Below are 20,334 nucleotides of genomic sequence, written 5' to 3'. Positions count from 1 at the left end.
TGCTGTATTTGGGTAGGAGAGTAAGTGAAATATTTGCCTAAGCAGTATTACCATGTATAAAACATGATACAATAATCAAGTAATACTTTCACAGAATGTGGTACATTATGCAGCACAGTTTGGCTTTTTTTGCCACATAATTTAGTCAACCTTTGCCACATAATTTAGCCAACCTTTGCCACATAATTTGATCCTCTTCTAATGCATACTTCCAGTGGCCTTGGCTACTTCTGATGCAGTGGTGGGCCAAGGAACATTAATCAGGTACCCTTGTTTTCCATGTGCACCGGGTCCCTCACGTTGCACACACCCAAGGGAGAGTTCTGTTGTGTACAGCGGTAGAAGTCTGGCCCTCGATAAGTCTGTGCAGCATCTGAGCCTCACCTGTCTTTGTGTTCTAAGCAATACGAGAACTGGAGAGTGAACCAGCCGGACAACTTCTTTGCGGGTGGAGAGAACTGTGTCGCGATGGTCTCTCGGGACAGTGGGATGTGGAACGACGTCCCCTGCAACTATAACCTGCCCTACATCTGTAAAAAAGCAACAGGTGTGTCCCCTGCTCATGCGCAATGTCTAGTGGTGTGTGTACGTCAGTGTGTGCGCTTGGAAGCATGCCAACATTTTATAAATCAACAGTAGGAGATTTTGAAGAACAGTTGGGGGAATATATTAATCTATTGAAGCAGAGGCAATTTTAGGTGGGAAACAGCTAAAATATAGCCTTTGTGCTTCAGAAACCAGGAGCCTCCCGTCTGAATCGGGTCTGTGGGCATGTATGCAATTGTGCCATCTATGTGTGCGCAATCCATGTCATATATGTGCATGAACATGCTCCATTTCTGTGTGTACATGTTCCGGTTTGTGTGTACTTGTGCATGTTTCTGTGGTCTCTTACGTGTGGAAGTGTCTATGTGTGTGCCTCCTTGTGTGTCTGCAGTTGCATGTTCGTGTCTGAGTGCATGCATGTGAGCGTTTGTCTGTGCTTCTGCGTGTTCACTCATGTGGGTTTGTGTGTGTTCATCTAAGTGTGCTTTTGTGGAGGCATATTTTCACCTATGTGTGTGACTGTGTCTGCACACATACGTGTGTGTATGTGTACACATGCATGTAAGTATCTACATCTGTGTCTGGCCATGTGTGTTTCTTGTTGCTCTTCACTTTACTCTTTCCTGGGGGCATAACACAGGCCCATGCAGCCCCTTCAGTGCAGGGGGTTCCCCAACTCTTCAGGGGGCCAATGAATATATGTTAGAGATGTGAACTTTGGAGTGCCTCATCGCATCCTGCAGGATACCCCATGATTTTGTGTTACAGCACTGCCCTTCCCTACTCCACCTTCCCACCAATCGACCGTCCTCTAGCCCCACTCTTCATACTCTCTGTTCCCGCTCTCCTACCCCAGTACCCCCTGTCTCCTTGGTCTCCTGGTCCCTGTAGCCAGTGTTTCCTGGGCCCTGGTGCAAGGAAGAATGTGAGCCCCCAGCCGCTCTTTGAACTGTGAAATGCAGCAATAATCAGTGTTCATTGGGCCCCGGTGCTACTGCACCTGCTGCACCAAAAGAAGCTATCCAGCGCTCTTCCCTCCTTTTTCTTCATCCGGAGCCCCCGCCCTCCTTCTCTCCTGTACTCTCTCAGCGTTTTTCCCCCTCCTCTCACATTCACTCTTTCCACCCTCTTTATTTCCTGCTCACCCCGCCTTCCCCAGCCACTCTCGTCCCCTCTAACTTTAATTTCTCTCACCAGGCTCCAATTAAAATTATTAAGTGCTTGTCCCCACGCCTGAGAGTTAGATTAGCTCCCTGCTGTTTTATTAATGCCATCTTAGTGCACTCTGAACCCCCAGCGGGTCTGTATGTGCCACTCGATAACTCACCACCCCAGAGGGAGAGCTGCTTGTGGCGGGCACTGGTGCCCTGAACCTCACTCTGGTCCCATTAAATGCACCGCAGGTCTGCATGACAAGTCTTGCTGCCATAAACTCAGGTTTGTGAATTTGCAAGTTTTTTTTTTTCCTCATAGCTTTCCTGGAGTTTTCCCAAATGACACAAAGATTGCATTTCTGTCACATGTGGAAATAAGGGCTTTTGCAACAAGACTTATAACAATGCATGAAACAAAATGTATACTGGCAGAGAAGAATTCAGTATACAGTGAGCATTGTACACCGAAAAACTGTCCCGGGGTAAACTCGAAGAGAAAGAGTCTGCATAGATTTGTTTCATCTTGGCAGGGTTTGATTTGAATATAAATTATTCCACGTTGTGATTAAATATTTCACAGAGTAGAATTTAAATCAAAACCTTTGCAAATGTGAGCAATCAGGAACTCCACAAAACATTGCTAGTGTAAAATATTTTCACAATCCTAAAACTGACTACATAGTTGCACCGAAATACTAGGTGCCCTTACAACCTTATTTAATATATATATTTTATTACCCATGAAAATGAGAGCAGTATGTGCTGAATTCACGATTTTAGGTCATCTTACCTAACTAATATTGCAAATTAATGCTAAACCTAAGCCCAATGCCCACTGTCTTATTTTTGATCTCTCTCGCTTTGGGGGCTCTCACATTGACAAGGTCAGGTATGAATAGCCCCCCCATAGCTGTGTTTTTCTTTGCATTCTGTAGCCTGCAGGTTTGTTTTTACCTATATATATAAGGCACTTATTTTAAATGCACCATTACTTATGATGCAATCATTTTGCAGCAGAAAGTTATGATACCAAGACTGGTGGTAGGGTTGCAATGCAGAATACATTTTTTATGAGATATCTCCTACTTAATGTGAACTTGCCAATGAAATATTCAGTTACTGAACTGGGTGCCACACGAAATTCCGTATTAATTACCATATTCAGACAAACCACACAACATTTGAAGTGGCTCATATGTTCCTGGAGACGCCCAAGTCAATGCGACTTGTGGTGAAATTTTATGTGAAATTACAGTATGAATTGATATGTATTTATCACAAATCTAGCTGTGAAGTAATGGAATGCTGCACATTAATACACTATCATGCACAGTGGGGATTAAACAAATACATTTTAGACATATTTTAAACACAGGGAGATTAAATAATTTGCCCAAAATCACACGATGTGGAGTCTAGCACCGATGCTGGGATTTAAAACTGGCTTCTCAAGTTCCAAAGCTGGCCGCTCATTCAGGAGTCTCAACTTGGGCAGAAACTCTAATTTCCACCCAAACCAGTCACTAAAAAAGCATTTACAATGCAACGGGTCTCGCGTTTGCTCATGTTAGAGCTGATCGCGTTGTAAACTCCTAACCTGACTTTTCACCTATCGGGCAAAAGTGCATTAATGTACATAACCCGAAAAAGTGGAATTAACTATGTAAAGCGCTCGACTTCTGCCAAGCGAGATCGCGCTCGTAAATTAGAGAAAAAGAAGTCCACGAGCCCGATGGAAAACAGCGAGCCTCGCATGTTTTCTGTACTCGGTCGATGCGCTTGAGGAGGGCTAGCCACCGGAAAAGGCATGACGTATGCGTGCCTTCGACTAATGAAAGCAAGCAGATTTTATTAGGCAAGCCCACGAACCAATAAAAAACACTGACGTGAAGTTGACAGGGCTCCGAGCCCTTTTCTAAATACAAAAGCGTCTTGCTGCGATACGCATGCGCGAGCGCATGCAACGCAGGCTCGACCCTAAAAAGAAGACTAAAGCACCTGCCACATATTGGAGATGATTTAGGACAACTTGCCATCCGTGAGAAACCGAGGTGACTTGAGGAGAATCACTACTAAAGTAAAGTGGGACCATTAAGTCCACTCATCTCCAACAGATCTTTACACCCAGAGCCGAACATGTGGGTTGAGAAGATAAATACCCCTCCACCCCCGAGACCTCCTATTGAAGAGTATTGTACTCTTCACCATGGCTACTCCACCATCCCGTCTCTAAATCAGAGTGCCAGGGACCGGTGGACCAAGAACAAGGAGAAAGTTCAACTAAAATCCCAGGACGCAAGGTGCTGTTAGCTTCTCTGGATTATCCGATGGTGTAACACAAGATCTGGGGCCACATGTCAACAGTGAGCTCCCCTGCCTTCAGCACCTGAGACCAGTCTAGGAACCAGCTAACTCCTCACCTCGCAGAAGATGGTCTGTGCTCAGGGGACATTCAGGGGGTAACTGGGTGTGCTCAGAGTGTGAGGTGTTACTCAAAGCCCTCCTTTTCTTTGCAAGGAGAAGATGACCATTTCAGATGAACTCCAAAAGTAGAAGAATATATAACCGTGCGAGGCAAAAGACCACCTTTTTCAAAATACTCAAGATCCCAAAGGACTCACAGGGGTGAGGAACAGCCCGGGTGAAGCCCTGGCCTAATATTACTCTCTAGAGCAATATACAAGGAAGTGGGCCGCGTCTCTGGGGATCACTTTCTTCGCACCCGCACAATACACAAACCCTGGCATATGGTATTTTCCTCTCCTGATTCCTCCAGAACCCTCCTGTAAGCTGTCATGAACTTTAAGAAATAATGTCTGAAACCCTCCTGTTTCTTTTCCAGTCCACTACAGCGGGCCACTGTCTCTCTGCATTTGTTGTACCTATTGCAATATAAGTTATGACTGACGTGTTTCCACCTAGCATCGTAATGGCTGCCACTTCTCCCCCTTGTGCTGCAGTCTTGTGTGGGCCCCCGCCAACAGTGCTGAACGCCTTCCCCTTGGGCAAGAAGAAGCCACAGTTCAGCATTCACTCTACCGTCCGATACCAGTGCGAGTCCGGGTACAACCAGAGACACATCCCGACCATCAGATGCCACCGAGACGGCAGATGGGACCGGCCAAGGATAATCTGCGTAAAGCGTGAGTAGCAGGTAGAGGGAACGGAGTGTAGTGGATACGAGTTGTCTCTCCCTGGAAAATAATCTTCTGTGTATTGCATGGACAAAAACGACTCCAGTTATTGGTGCGCACCAGTTATCATGTAAATGTGGATTTTGTGGTATTTGTTGAACCATTTTGTGTGCATTACCAAAAGTCTATTGAAGTGTATTTCATGAGAAATTGTCAACAGACAGTATAGTGTACAGTGCACTTTATTTCAGACCTTAGGGACTGGTCGTGACCATGCCTTCTATGGTAAAGGCCAGGCGTGGAAGCCATCTTGGGAGTGGTGACACCCTTGTGACGTAGAATTAAAAACCTGGCCATGACCGCAGCCTCTGTGATAAAGGCTAGGAGGTGGCTGCCAACTTTCAAAGGGGGGGCACCATGGTGAGCTAAAATAACATCCTGGTCATAATCACGCCTTCTGTGATTAAGATGGGCGCGGGTACTCATCTTTGAAGTGGAGATATCCTGGGAAGTTAGAACGAAAACCTGGTTACAACCACCCCCTCTGTGATTAAAGGTTAGGGGTGTGGACATCGTAGAAGTGGGGTAACCCTGGTGGTAAGAACCTGGGGAAATCATACTACAGTTTCATACTACCTAGTTTTTGGGGAAGCTTATGATAACATCATTTTCCTAAACATATTTTGAAACATTACGTTTCAAAAACATCTTTTAAAATAAAATTGTTTTCCCATAACATCTTAGACCAAAATAATAATTACATTTACAGTCAATGGCACAAAAAATAAATGTTGCTTTAAAAGTTAAGTTACAATTTGGCAAGAGATTGAAAAGTTAGATTTACTGAAGAACATGTTGTAGAGGTTTTGGATTGGTAAATGGACATTTAAGGATACATCTCTCAATATCTCAAATAAAAGGTGTGTATATATATATATATATATATATATACATACACACAGAAACAAGTGTGTGTATTTTCTGGTATTTATTTATAGATAAAAAGACTTTAAGAACAGGTCTATTTTTTTGGAAAGATGTTTTGGACAAAATAATATACTACATAAAAAACAATGTTATTGTAAAAAGATTTTTTTGAAAAGTGGGTTTTGCAAAACATGTTTTAGAAAACGATGAAATGACCATTTTTTAACGTCTGTAAACTTTTATAAAAATAAGCATCAAAACGGTTGATTTAGGGCTGATATGAACTTAGAACACCAAGCTCCGTCATTGGAAGAAGGTTTTTCACCAGGTCCTGGCTGCCCATTGTGGTTTTTGTCGCTCCTCCGTATTGTCGTAGATTGGTGGTCCTATTGCATTCTTTGTGCGATGCCAACTCGCTGGCTTTCCCGTTGTTATGAATGTATGGATTGCCCCCTCTTTGGCAGTGCACACTACAGTGAAGACAGAGGGGGTTATTCTAACTTTGGAGGAGTGTTAATCCGTCCCAAAAGTGACGGTAAAGTGACGGATATACCACCAGCCGTATTACGAGTTCCATAGGATATAATGGACTCGTAATACGGCTGGTGGTAAATCCGTCACTTTTCCGTCACTTTTGGGACGGATTAACACCTCCTCCAAAGTTAGAATAACCCCCAGAATCTCAGTTGTATTTTTGCAGCTGGCCTCTGCATGGCAACCTGGAAAAAGACACAAGAGCTCTATAGCATATTGGTTCATAGCTTTAGGTCAGTGTGCTGGTGCTTCTCAGCGCTTCGGGCACGCAATCAGAGGTCCCATGTTTCAGGTTAAAGGGTCTAGACGTTAACCATTTTTAGATTAATGGTCAATGAGTACATATTTCATAGGGGACAGAATCCGCCACTTGGCATGTGTGCATCATTGAGGGGCAGAGAGTAGATCACAGTCTTATCAGGTCTCATATCTAGACAACATGGTCATTGGTTGACATGTGAAGGTCTTTGGTCTGCTGTTTTAGGTCATAGCATCATTGGCTCATATTCTAGAGGTCATAGGGTCATTGGTTCCCATGTCTTAGGTGTCAGGATTACAAGTCCCTAGTTAGGTCACGGGCCTATCAGCTCCCAGTGTTAAGGTCACAGGCCTATCAGCTCCCAGTGTTAAGGTCACGGGCCTATCAGCTCCCAGTGTTAAGGTCACAGGCTTATCAGGTCCCAGGTTTTAGGTCACAGGCTGATCAGGTCCCAGTTTGTACGTCAGAGGCTTATCAGGTCCCAGTTTGTACGTCAGAGGCTTATCAGGTCACGGTTTTAGGTTACAGGCTTATCAGGTCACGGTTTTAGGTTACAGGCTTATCAGGTCACGGTTTTAGGTTACAGGCTTATGCGGTCCCAGACTGTAGGTCACTGGCTTATCAGGTCCAAGTTTTTAGGTCACAGGCTTATGAGGTCCCGGTTTTTAGGTCACAGACTTATCAGGTCCCATTTGTTTGGTCACAGGACCCTTGGTTCACAGGTTGTTGGTCAAAGTACCATCATGTCGTAGTTTATAGGCCTCTTGGTGACCAGCGCCCATTGTTTTAGATTACAGTGTCATCAGTTCACAATTTATAGACCTCAAGATCATCATGCCTTAGGTTGTACGTCACTGACGCATCTGCTCAGTTTGCAGGTCACACAGTCATTGGTTCACAACTGGGAAGTGACAGCATCGTTTTGTTTACAATTTGTTGGTCGAAAGGTCTTTGGTGTCCAGTTTTTAGACCATGGAGTCATTGTTTGAGATTTCATAAATCTGAAACTTATCAATAGTCTTTAGGTCATCGGCTTATCAGGTGCCTTTCTGTAGGTCACAGAACCATTGTTTCACAGTTGCATGGCAGCAGGCCTCACTTTTTAGATGGCACCATCACCCGTTCATTGTTAGCCACAAGGTAATTGGGTAACATGATGTACATCACAGGGTCATTGGGTCACATTTAAGCTTGTTGGTCCAAAGTTTGTTGGTCACCAGGAAAGGCTTTGGTGTCCAACCTTTAGATGACACAATCATTGTTTCCCTTGTTGTACGTGACAGGGCCCTCAGTTCACAGTTTGTAGGTTGAAAGATAATTAGGTCATAGGCTGTGGGTTACAGAGTCATTGGTCATAGTTTGTAGGTCACATTAACATTGGTGTCAAGCTTTAGGGTCACAGGGACGCCTTTTCATAATGCGCTTGTCACAGGGTCATCGGTTCATAGGTTTCATTTCACATGGTGCATAGATACCAGTTTTAGATCAAATGGACGTAGGTTCATTGTTTGTGGACCACAGAGTCTTTGCTCTCAAGTTTCTGTGTAAGAAGATAATCGCATCAGAGGCTCGAGGTCACCCAGTCACTTTTTTCCACCTTTCGGTCACGTGGTCCATGGCTTGCCTCTTGCAGATGATGCTCACTGCTTTTTAGTTTTAGATCACAGGTTCACCGTGTCGCAGGCACCTGCCTGTTTGTAAGCACCAGGATCTGCAATTCCTAGTTTATAGGTCAGGAGTCATCATGTTCAAGTCTGTAGGTCGCAGTGTCAGCAGCTTGAGTCTCAAGGCCTAAACCTGTTGATGCTGTTGCAGGTTTTGTTCCTTGCTTGTTTGTCCCACAGTACCAACACATGTCCCTCAGTGTTTCGTACAGCTGTTGATTCTGTATTTTGTTTCACCCTCAATCAGCTGAAAGAAGATCCCACCGGACACGACGGAACCACCACCACCGTCACCACCATCACCAGAAGCACACTCGTCACCGCCGACATAACCACCAACACAGCAAGCACCAGTCCCGCAAGGAGAGGAGGAAACACCGCCAGCAGCACGCCCCAGACCCAGTGAATGGAGCGCTAGCCTAGTAACACCTGGATGGGAGGAGCACAAGGGCGTGGCTGCCCCTGGCCCTCTCAGAGAAGGAAGGCGAGGGGTGAGTGGTGAACGTCAGTGGGCGGAGCTGGATACGGTCCCTTGTCTTGTGGATGCCTTCCATTCTGTGTCTGGCCTTGTCATGAGATTGAAGAGGACTCCACATGCCTCCTGCACCGACGGAGGCTGCGTCAAATGTTCACGTCAGCAGCGGTGACATTCTGTGTGTTCTGACAATTTTCTTTCAGTCGCCATTTGCAAAAATCCCCTAAATATTCCCCTCTTCTACGTCTCTTCTCCCACCTCCTCTCACAACTCACAGACGCACTCTTGCTGTGTCTCCACTTTTCCTGACCAAAGTGGCCATGATGACCAAACCAACATCAATGACATCTCCTTCCCTCCCACCATAACGCCGAGCCTGAATATTTCCCACCATACGCCGCTCCCTGTCATTTCTGGGTCATGTAAGCCACTGTGGACAATTTTACGTATGAAGCCGAGGTGGTGGCAAAGGACTCAGGACTATGGAGCACCATCTCCGAGTTCCTGCACCAACACCATATTTCGATCCCTGCCTGGCCCTGCACTGTCGAGCTGCTTCTCTGCCTGACCTTGGTCGCGCCCGTCTCAGCAGGTGCAGGTGCCGACGAAACTCTCTGTAGGATGCATGTTACATTGTTACTTTCTGCACAGATGCTGGTGCTCTTGGGCTGCAAGGTATTTTTATTTATCATGTTATTTGATTATTACATGAGATCCATAATACTTTACGTTGGACATAAGTCAGTGGCAATGGGACATTGCATCCAGTACGCACGCCGAAGGGCGCAACAGTTGCTGTGTCATTCTGGAATCAACGGCAGGTCACGGATGATATCAACTGACTCTTACAACACTGCTACTGTCTCTGGGGTTGTTAGTATGTAGAACATGTACACCTTCCATGAGGTTCAACCACCAATCACAGGGTGTTGTCTTTTTTGTTGGTCATTGTTAAGTCCTCATTGCCTTGCATTAGATTCTTCTTTTAAGCAGTGACTCCACAAACCACAATCTCCTTCCACCAAGCCATTCAGTGCCACTCCGAAGCCGTGGAAAACTGATGTTTGCTTCATTTGCAGTGGCCCCGGATGGCTTGATTGACCATGAGTGGTCCGAGCCAACATCATTGCAATGATGTTCAATGAGACTTCTTTTGGCCATGAAAAAACACTCTTGCAGAACCCTCACCATCTATTGTGGCAATAGCTGGAGGAATCCAAAGAGGGGTGCTGTTTTCTCTAGCCCACACTTTCCAGCTGTCAACTCATCTTTTTTTTATTCTTCAGGGTTAGTCCTGCTCATCCACACCTTTACTGTTGTCACGCGCCAACAACCTTGTGGTTGGTAAATAGAGATCCTGCAGCCAAGACCATTATTCTGTAGCCAAGCAGTTGGCGAACACTGGTGTTAAGTGCAGATGGGTAGATTGGGTCCTCTCAAAAAACCTAGGAAGTCATAATATTTACAGCCTTTGATAACTTCTAGAGCGACTCCTTCTGGCCAGTATGCAGACTGCGCATTCGGTGCATGTGCTTGCCGCCCTGAATTGTGGTCATTCTTCCATTCTGGAGCATTGGGTAAAAAAATGCAATACCTTGTGTGTTGGGAAATGTTTATGGAGAGGCATGGAGATGCCACACAGTTAAGGTTACCAGAGGAATCCATGTCATCAGGGACACAGTGCTCCACCGCTAGGATTCAGTTTAACAACTTAATGAATTATGGGAACTGTAGTGCTGGTTCACCCATATTGGTGCAGTAACTCACCCACCTGAAAACAAAGGCATGAAAAAGCAGAGGTGTGGAGCATTGTTCTTTGGGGACATGGAGTCACCGTACACACTGCCTGACCTGCTTCTGCAGTCTGGCTGGAGGAAAGAGTAAAGGAAGGAACATGTGCCCCAGTGGTGTAGCCTTCTGGTAGCAACAAAAGCAGGGAAGCAAAGACAGGATGCCGCAGTTCCAAATAGCAGCCAGCGTCTACGGGAGAGTTGAACCTTCCAGTCTGGACGAACCAAAACACAGGGTGCAGATCTACAACCTGACCATGGGAAGCGTGACACCAGGACGCCATGATTCCTGGTGTTTCCTTTCACAAACCATTGTCATGTGGGAGTAATAACTGCAGAAACACTGCATAAAGCACTCTGTTATGTTCTGTTATGCTTGCATAGAGATAGTATTGCTAAGGGACATCTACTGAGCTGCTCTATCCAGATGGCAGGAGCTATACACTCTGTATCATTAAATTCTGCTAAATTAACTGCTCTCCCATTCCAAGGTGCTTTTCCAACTAGGGCAGAGCTTAACACTGCAAAGCAGGTCTGAGGAAGCAGTGCTTCTGGGTGAACATCTGGTCGCGAGTAGACCTGCCAGTGGAGAAAAGTTGTAGTCTAACAGAAGTAAGGAATGAGCATGGAGGGGGGGGGGGCAAAGAGATTTCTTTTCAATCTCAGTTTTATGTATTGCTCAGGTTACAGCGTTAGTGATCTTCAGGGTGTGCTGGTACTGGGTTTGTGAGGAAGTGTTACTCTGGATTGTCCATGGTTCTTGACACCCTACTTGAAGGTGTAGAAGAGGGCCACTAGGAGGGCTGGGTGTAGAAGCATCTGTCAGATAAGTATGTCTCATTGATCAGTGCTTAATTTGAGCTGGTGCTTCCAGGTGCTCGGCTCCAGTACTTATTTTTCAGCACCTGCTCTAGTGACAGTCCATCACATGGTGCCACAGTCAACAAAGAACCCTACACACCATTGTTGTAGCTTTTAGTGGCCCACAGTAGTCTGAGTTATCAGACTTGTGGGAGTGCGATGGTTAGTATTTGTGTTGATACAGACATTGGCGGAGCTAACAGGGGCAGTGGGGGGTGCAGGCTGTAGTGGCCACCTGACGAGGGCCCTGGCGCTTACTTTTTACAAATTATGCACTGGATCACTGTCCAACTAAAGTTTAGCTTCCTACTCCAGAATCTCACAGCTGGATCAGAACTAGCTGTAGGACATCAGATCTGAAACAGAGAGATGTCCGGATAAAGGGAAAAGGGGCCACCGGGAGAACACAGGGCTGTGCTGGAACAGCATTCGCACATAACACTCAGCACAGGTAAAGGGAGGTGCACAGTATTAAAAGTTAAAATCTGGATAGATACCCTCACAGGTGATTAGCACACAATAAAAACACCAATACCATAGCAGAACCTCAGAACTGTAACACAGTAAAACATAGGAGAACTTCAGAGCAGAGACCAGCCCTTATTCAGAGGATGATTCTGGGGTTCTCATGTGAAATCAGTGCGCCTCCCAGAGGCAGAACTCAGAACTGCGCCAGAGTGTGCTCTTCCTGTTCAGCACGGAGGGGTGGAGTGCGCTCAAATCGAGCCGTAAAGGAACAGCAGGAGAACTCTAGAACTGTAGCACAATGAAGCCTGTCTGCAGCACACCAGGACAGGTACCTAGACCGATGCATGAAATGGGCAGGTTGTCCTTTTGAGGTGTCCAGTCACAACAGTCCATAAAGTAAATTTGTTTTATTTGTGTGTTTGTTTATTTATTCGTCCATTTATTTGTTTAAATATTTAGCTTTTTTGGTGCATTCATGTATGTATTTGTTTATTCTTTTATTTATTTATTTAATATATTGGTGTATTTATGTATTTGTTTATTTATCTAATTATTTGTTTTGTGTATTTATTTGTTTATTTTATTTAATTATCTATTTGTGCATTTATGTATTTGTTTATTTATTCATTTATTTATTTGTTATTTGTTTGTTCATTTATTATTTTTGTAAAGTGTCCACAGAGTTTCTCTGACACTTCAGAAAGCTAAGGTCCAGGGGTAACTTGAAGGGAGTGAAAGAACAGCTAACATTGGGAAGAGGTCATTAAGTAGGCGCTAGACCTTGTGTATTGCAGCTCTAAATACAGCCCTCGCCTATAGTGATTGGAGCCTAGAACCAGAATTACCAAAATTTGGATTGTGGTTAACAGTCCATTAACTAAATGTATGTATGTATTTGTTTATTCATTTAAATATTTTTTCTTCATTCATTTTTGTTTATTTATAATTTTTGGAATGTGCCTACACACTTTCTCTGACACTTCAGTGCGCTAGGGTGCCAGGGTTATATGAGGGGAGTGAAAAAACTGCGAATTCTGGGCAGAGGTTTGCTAAGTAGACTAGACTTTGGCATTCCAGAAAAGGCAACTTTTCAGGCCTTTCCCAAAATTCAAAGTAGGCTTTGGGGTGAAAGGTCACTTCCAAAAAGAGGAGCCTTGAGTCCTGTTTGGTGCCCTGCATGGGTTTAGGGTGTGCTGGGCAGGCAGCCATAGGTGCCCACAAGACCTGCGTATACCTGAAACTACAAACACGTTGAGATCTCTCCTCCCTGCCCCCACCCCTCCATTTTTAGGCCTAGCTTGATACTGCATCTGTCTGCTGACCTATTGTTACTGATAGTATAGTGGGTTTTGGCTGCACTCAAAAGGGGTGTTTCTCTCATCCATCTCACATCATGCTTATTGGCTGTTTGGAGAATCCTTCCGCCTTCTCCAAAGTGCTTACATTACAATGCTCAGGGCAGTATTTTAAATCTCAAAAGTACATTGAATCAATACACGTTAAGTTATTTAGCTCACAGATATAATATATACAGAAATTAATTGTTTTTTGTTTTCACTGCAGCTGGTTTATTAATGTTTTAGTCCGGGCTCAGAATGCAAGCCAGGCCGATTGGCTTTGCCAGTGCTTATTGGATAAGATAGGAGCAAAGGCTGCACAGTGCTTCTCCAAGTTCATGAATTCCCCACTCGGTGGTTATTAATTTGTAATTCTTCCTATGGTGTTTGTTTAGCAAAGAAGGTACCTTTAATTAACAACTATATTTCCTTTGCTGGTAGTTACTTCTGTTCATTGTCCCATGAGCGTCTTCCTTACAGTGTGGGGGAGGGGTGCAGGTCGGAGAAGTGCTACATACAACATTATCCTGCCACTGTCCCTGCAAGGAGCAGGATCTTTCACCCCAGCCTGACCTAGATTGGGTAACTCTGGCTGTCTCTAAGAGCCAGAAGTGTCCATTGCAGGAAGCAGAGATCTGCCTGGAGCACAACTCATTACAAATAATGGCATTAACTGCATCATAAACACACCAAAGGTTTTCCCAAACTCTCCCCCATGAATTCCCGAGGAGTCCAGGATCACCCTGGGATTCCAGGGACACCCTGTGGCTTCTGTGGGTGTGGGCGGTCGATGGGGAAGCAGCTGCCTTGCTAGATAATCCAACCCTTGCAGGGCTTTGTGTCCCAGAAGCCCCATCCTGGTCTCCTCCTGGTGCCACCAGAGGGTTGTTACAAAACCATCCTTCCTTAAGCCTTAGCTCCACTTCTGAAAGTGCCATGAAGTACTGCGAAGATTAAAAAGGCACGCAGACAGAATTTGTCGCCCACCCATCCTAACAGTCGATCTTCACAAGCTGTGTGGGCATACCCTCATCTTTGGGAAGGGGCCTTCCCACTCCTGTCGACATTCCTACCTGTTTACTAAATAATAGTGAGTTTTCAACCCTGATTCCAAAGAGGCAAAATACAGAACTTTGTCCCTCTTCTGAAATTGTGCAGCACTTTTGTAAATGTACATCTGACGTATTGGTTGCAAGCGCAAAGTCACTGTAGGCTCCTTCTTACAGTTTTTCATGAGAAGTGATCTCATTCAAGGCATGCAGAACCAACCAGAAATTAATCGTGAAATCACGGGAAGTGCTGCACAAAATATCACATAGTGGCACAAAGTGCCAACCAGAGAATTAGTACTTACAACGCACGTACAAGAAATCATACACAAGGTATGTGGAGCAAAACCGGAAGTGATAATGAGAACACAGGATATGACCTACAAGAGGTCACATAGGACAAGTAGAGGGAGTACAGGATGTGCTTTCCCACTGATCCCAGACACTGCATGGAAGGTAAAACAGGAAGTAGAACTTAGAGCACAGGATATGATCTACAAGGGTTTTGCAGATGGCATGCACTGCAAAAAGTAATACTTAGAACACAGAATATGCCCTGTGGTTGATCTCATTCATGGCATGCAGAGCAAAACAGGAAGTAGTAGTAAAGCCTGGAATATGACCTTTACGTGATCTCACAGATAGAGCAGAGGGAAACCGGAAGTAATAGCTTCAGCAGTAAGTATACTTTACTAGTGACGAGTCTAGTATTCTGAGGAAAACAAGAAGTCTCATTGAGAGCTCATGCTATGAGCAACAAGTGACCTTACAGATGGTGTCCAGGAAGTCAAGCTGTGATGGTGTGTCTCTCTGAAGATATTCAGACTGGAGCAGGGCCATGTACCTAGACAATTCCTGCATAATATCATCCTATATTGGAAAATATTTTGAGCAGCTCCTGGCAAACAAATCGCCATAAATGATCCGTTTGTTGGAGATGGAAGGAAAATTTCCTTTTACTAATATGTGATGATAATGAGCGGCGTCTGATTGACATATTGTCTAGGTAATACCATTGACTTGGCGGCGAGGGGGGGATCTGTATAATAGTTACAACACACTTGAGTTCACATTTTGTTTTGTTCCCTTGATTTTCTTGATTGTAACTGAGGGCCCTCCCTGGGAAGTCCTGTTAGGTCCCATCAATAAATCAAATCTTTATTTCTGCCCTTGTTTTTTTCCAGGTTTTGAGGTGGGGGGAGGAGAGAAAAGAGGGGCCTCAGAGGGGATTTCTGCTACTGAGTTAGATTTTTTTTCAATTTTCCCGAGCGGAAGAGTGGGTGGCGGGTGGCGAGGGGACGGGGTTTGTTCTGTTGTTGTTTTTTTGTGTGAACGTGCATTTCCAAGCTGATATTTCTGCCGTTTTCAATAATTTGCAGTGTTCTGTAAAACTGTTGTGTGGACAAAGAACCACTCTGCGTTCCTGTACTGCTGGGCATTTTAATAAACTTTTTTAATAGGTGGCTTGTCTGTTTTATTGCATCCTTGGGGGGGGTTAATTTCTAAATTAATTATGTATTTATATCCTTACCCACGTCCCTTCCTCCCCTCCGGCTTTCTCCTTCTGTATAAAACAACCAAACTCAAGCATGATTAAAGCTCTCCGTATCTAAAATAATCCATTTATCCTCATACCACCACCTACGGTCAGATCCTGGTACTGCACCCATTGGTGCTGGAACAATTTTCAGACTGGGGGCGCTGCCATCAGTGTTACATCACAGAAGTCAGAGGGACCGTAAAAAACTCAAGCCTCATACAAAGAACAAGTGTAACGAATAAGCCACGCCCATTCAGCAGGTGAAATATGATATAACAGTTCATTTCGGGGCATGCTGTTAAAAATATATTAATAAAGCTTGGTGAAGTAGTGTACTGTCATTTAAAGACCACATTTTCCATTAAAATGACAAAATTCACACTGATATGCAGTTGTGCTGATAAAACACTATTGCGCCCTGAAGACAATGTGTACAAATTGGGTTTCAGCAAATAGTTATCATTTGCATATGACTAAGTAAGGTGTTTTATTTTGTTCCAATTCTATTAAAATTGTTGTTTCTCTTATACTTCAAAATTGCAAAGAATGTGCTTCATTTGTGAGGTCCCAACTGCTGTTTTGAAATATGTGTCCAGTTCCTTTACAGGTATTTAATTTTGTTGTGTTGGAAAAGAAACTGACATCCTACAGCCTTTGCTTTCACACGCCCTGCACCCCAGCAAGATTGTCATATACTTCACTTTACAAAATCACCTAACTTTGCAAACCGCTAACAGGCAAACACCAGTCTACATGTTAAAAGAATAAGCAGCAATTTGTCAGAAGACATAGCCTGACATTGGACCTCTGTCTTTGAACACAAAGCAAATATGACAAGATAAAAAAAAAACTTTAAAGGCATCTTTATTGCTCATTCACCTTCTGAACACCAGCGTGGTTATGTCAGGCTTGAGGGAGCATCCCCACACCTGTGACTGCAAGCCATTTCTTCCCTTTATGACCAACAAACATCAACAGGTTTCTCAAAATTACCAGCAGTCCCTGTGAGTCGGGGTTGTGTGCCTAGTGTGGTTATTCATTAGTGCTCATTCTCCTCTTGTGTTGTGCATCGTCAGCAATACTGTGCTCGTTGGTGCAGCTAAAACTGTACAAAATGAAAATTCTGTAAGCAGGAGTGTGCAAATCATACAAATTTGTTAGGTTGCAAAGTTTTGGGATTTGTAACTTTGCCTGTCAGCGGAGTATACCACAAAAGAGCATTTCTGACAAAGAATTTCTGTGCCAAAAAGTGAATTCAAGTTCTCCCTCTAAACATAGGTTTTCAAAGTTTAGAACTTAAAAACCTGTTTTTACAATTTTTTTAATCTGCATTTTTTTAAATGTAATCGTCTTATTGAATGAGGTCAAATTCTTTAAAAACTTTTCAGTGTGGTGTAGATGAAGTTGAACATCTTTACTCACTCCTAAGTAGCACAGTGTCGACTTTTCTTAAAAGGCACTTTCATTTGAAACAGCATTTTTTACAATTATATTTTCATTTAAATTGATTTTCAAAGTTATTCTGCCTATTTGTTTACAATAATTTATTTGTTAGTGGAATCACTTCCACTGGCCCCAAGAGATCCAGACATGAGCACAAGGATCATTCCAGTGTCATGACCAGATGCCATGGACCCTAATGCAAGTGAAGAAGATTGACCCCCCTCACCACTGTTTTGGTACTTTAAAACAACAATAATTAGGGTGCCCTAGGCTCCTCAAAGCCCTAGGCCCCAGTGCCACTCCACTTGTTGCACTATTGATAGCACCACCCTTGATCCATACATTGGTGATAGAACAACGGTGAGCAATCCTCTAAATATTATTAGTGCCCATCAAAGTAAGGGATCTATATTACTAAGGCTTCGATTATGATTTGGACGGGTCCTAGGACCACCAGACGCAGTGGTGGTCAGACCGCTGTGGCTGTGGTGGTCGGACCGCCACATTACGAGGTTGGCAGGCAGACCCACTTACCTACCGCCATCCCTGCCAGAATCCTAGATCCCGACAGGCTAATCCCACTTCCATGAAAGGTTGGCGGAGAACAAGTGCAGGGGTCCCCCTGCCCACCACCCTTGAAATGTGCACTGTCTGCTGTGCACACAGTGCGTATTCCAAGGGTGCTGGTGCCCCCTGCGTGCGGCAGCATTTCTGCCGGCGCCTATGCTGCTGCACCTTTCCCACTGGGCTGATCGGCGAAAACCTTGGTTTACGCCAGTCAGCCCAATGAGAAAGTCGTAATGGGGCCGGCGTGCGTGTCAGCCAAACTATCGGGAGTTTGGCAGACGGATGTTTGTGTCCACCAGACTCATAATCAGCCCCTTAGCTTCTTGTATGACAGATTCCATTTCCAGAACAGAGTCCGTAGATGAGCTGTAGCAGGGTCTCACGAGTAGGGTGGAAGTCTCACAACTTGGTGAAGGGTCTCACTTATTGGGTGTGACCTTCATTTCTTGGAAGAGTTTCCCCCTTGTTTGTTATTCTCACTTCTTGGAGCACAGCCTCACTATTTTTGTGAGTCCTCATACCATAGTGCACAGTCTCATTGGGTGTTAATGCCGCCTGCTGGAGCAAGTCTCACTCGCTGACACAAAGAGATTGTGCACCAAGACATGTCACTCACTCTCAGTGTCATAGGTCTTGTGCCACAATTTCACCTAAAGGATGTGTCATTACTTGATGCAATATGTCACTCAACAAGCGTGATTCTTACGTCTTGGAACACATTGCCACTCATAGGGGGTGAGTCTGACAGCTTGGTCTCACTCATATTGGATGGTACCAACTAATTTTGTGCACAGTTACTGTTGTGGTTTGAATCCCACTTCTCAGAGTACAGTTTGACTTGATGGTATTTCAGCATACGTTGGTTGATCTATATGGTTGTCGTCTGACAAAGTATCAAGAAGGTAAGTAGATTTGTTAATCTTTACTACACATATAGGTATCTGGAGCTCCAATTCGGTGTTAGACGTAAGAAACACCTCTGCACAATTTATATTTGTGGAAAGGCCTGTGCAAGATAGATAGATAGATAGATAGATAGATAGATAGATAGAGAGATAGAGAGATAGAGAGATAGAGAGATAGACTGATAGATAGAAAGTCATTTCTGATAGTCATTTCTAATAGATAGATAGATATGAAGTCATTTCTAGTAGATAGTCATTTCTGATAGATATTAAGTCATTTCTGATAGATAACTAGATAGATAGATATGAAGTCATTTCTAATAGATATGAAGTCATTTCTGATAGCTATAGCTAGGTAGATAGATATGAAGCCATTTCTAATAGATAGAAACTAATTTCTGATAGATAGATAGATAGATAGATAGATAGATAGATAGATAGATAGATAGAAAGATAGTCATTTCTAATAGATTTGAAATTATTTCTGATAGAAAGTCATTTCGGATAGATAGATAGATATGAAGTCATTTCTGATAGATAGATAGATAGATAGATAGATAGATAGATAGATAGATAGATAGATAGATAGATAGATAGATTTATCTTCACAATATTTGGTAGCCACTTTTCCTGCTGCAATATTTCTGTAACAGAATATTTAAAATTTGACATTCTGACGAAAACTCCAGTTTTAAAAACACATTAGGCTGCAATTGTTTGTTGTGAAAACCTTTTCACCTTAGTTCTGTTTCCGTTCAGCCGCCTGTAGGACGATGTATGGTTCAGTTTAAGACAAAGTCCTTCAGAACTTCCCTATCCGTTGTTATTGAGCTGTTTGTAGTTCTGAGTCCGCCGCACCTCCCTGAATAATGTGTTATTTGTTTCTAGTTGTGGAACTTTACCTCCCCAAACCCCCTTCCCACCTCCCCCCCCCCCCTCAGGATCCCGCCAGATAGCAGGGCCCTGGAACAGCCATGCCTGCACAAGAAGTAACTGCATTACCATGACGTTCCCAGCTCTCAGTAGGGGGTGACATCTCATCATTTTTACATACATTATATAAATGCAAAGTGACAGACGTACCAGAGATTCAGATATTCACAATAGTTGCCCAGAAGGAGGATGCAGATGGCGGGGGTGGGCAACGCCACTCTTTGTATTACAAAGCTGGCCCTGCTTAAATGCAAAATGAATGCAAAAAAGCTTCTGTGCGCGCTTCAGGGCACCTGCAGAAGACGCTGATCTGCCTTCTTCGGGAGCCAAACGAGAGCTTGAAAGCCAGTGCCATGTGAGGATGTTTCCAGCCTGGATAGCTTCCTGGATTCTGACTGTAAATATCCCCCTTTTCATGCAGTGGAGGCCAATGTGATTGGACAGGCCTCGCTGCGTCGTAGGGTGACTGAGATTCTACACACAGACACAGCTTCTCTGGACCTGGCGGTCTCTGCACAGCCTGTGCTTGCTGCTGGGTAACCCTGGGGTTCGAGGAACCTGCCACCGTTTCCCGCTGGCCTCTGGGACTTGTTAGCAGTATCCATCCGCCCGCATGCAGGGTCGCTGCATTGAGGCCTGCGCACTCTCCCTAGAGGAGGCTCTCAGAGAGCCTACGCGTTCTGTGTTCTTAAGGGAAGAAGTGCGGCACAGCGCCCGGAAAGACAGGTCACCAAGCAGGCCACACGGA

At 44.3% G+C, this 20,334-nt stretch overlaps 1 protein-coding gene across 3 annotated transcripts in view; it reads left to right on the top strand.

Annotated features, from left to right (window-relative positions):
• The window catches only part of NCAN (neurocan), a 388,051-nt gene extending 372,390 nt beyond the window's left edge, over window positions 1–15,661 (top strand). For 2 of the 3 annotated variants that reach the window (XM_069216521.1, XM_069216523.1), the window contains 3 exons: window positions 403–547; window positions 4,661–4,843; window positions 8,466–15,661. In XM_069216521.1, coding sequence (XP_069072622.1) covers window positions 403–547; window positions 4,661–4,843; window positions 8,466–8,641 — 504 coding nt within the window. In that variant the 3' untranslated portion in view covers window positions 8,642–15,661. Of the gene's footprint in view, window positions 1–402; window positions 548–4,660; window positions 4,855–8,465 lie in introns of all 3 variants that reach the window. The other variant, XM_069216522.1, reaches the window with a different exon arrangement.
• The last annotated feature ends 4,673 nt before the right edge of the window (window positions 15,662–20,334 follow it).

This window comes from Pleurodeles waltl, chromosome 12 (genome assembly GCF_031143425.1).
Source record: "Pleurodeles waltl isolate 20211129_DDA chromosome 12, aPleWal1.hap1.20221129, whole genome shotgun sequence".
Classification (NCBI taxonomy): domain Eukaryota; kingdom Metazoa; phylum Chordata; class Amphibia; order Caudata; family Salamandridae; genus Pleurodeles; species Pleurodeles waltl.
This window is presented reverse-complemented; position numbering and strand designations above follow the sequence as displayed.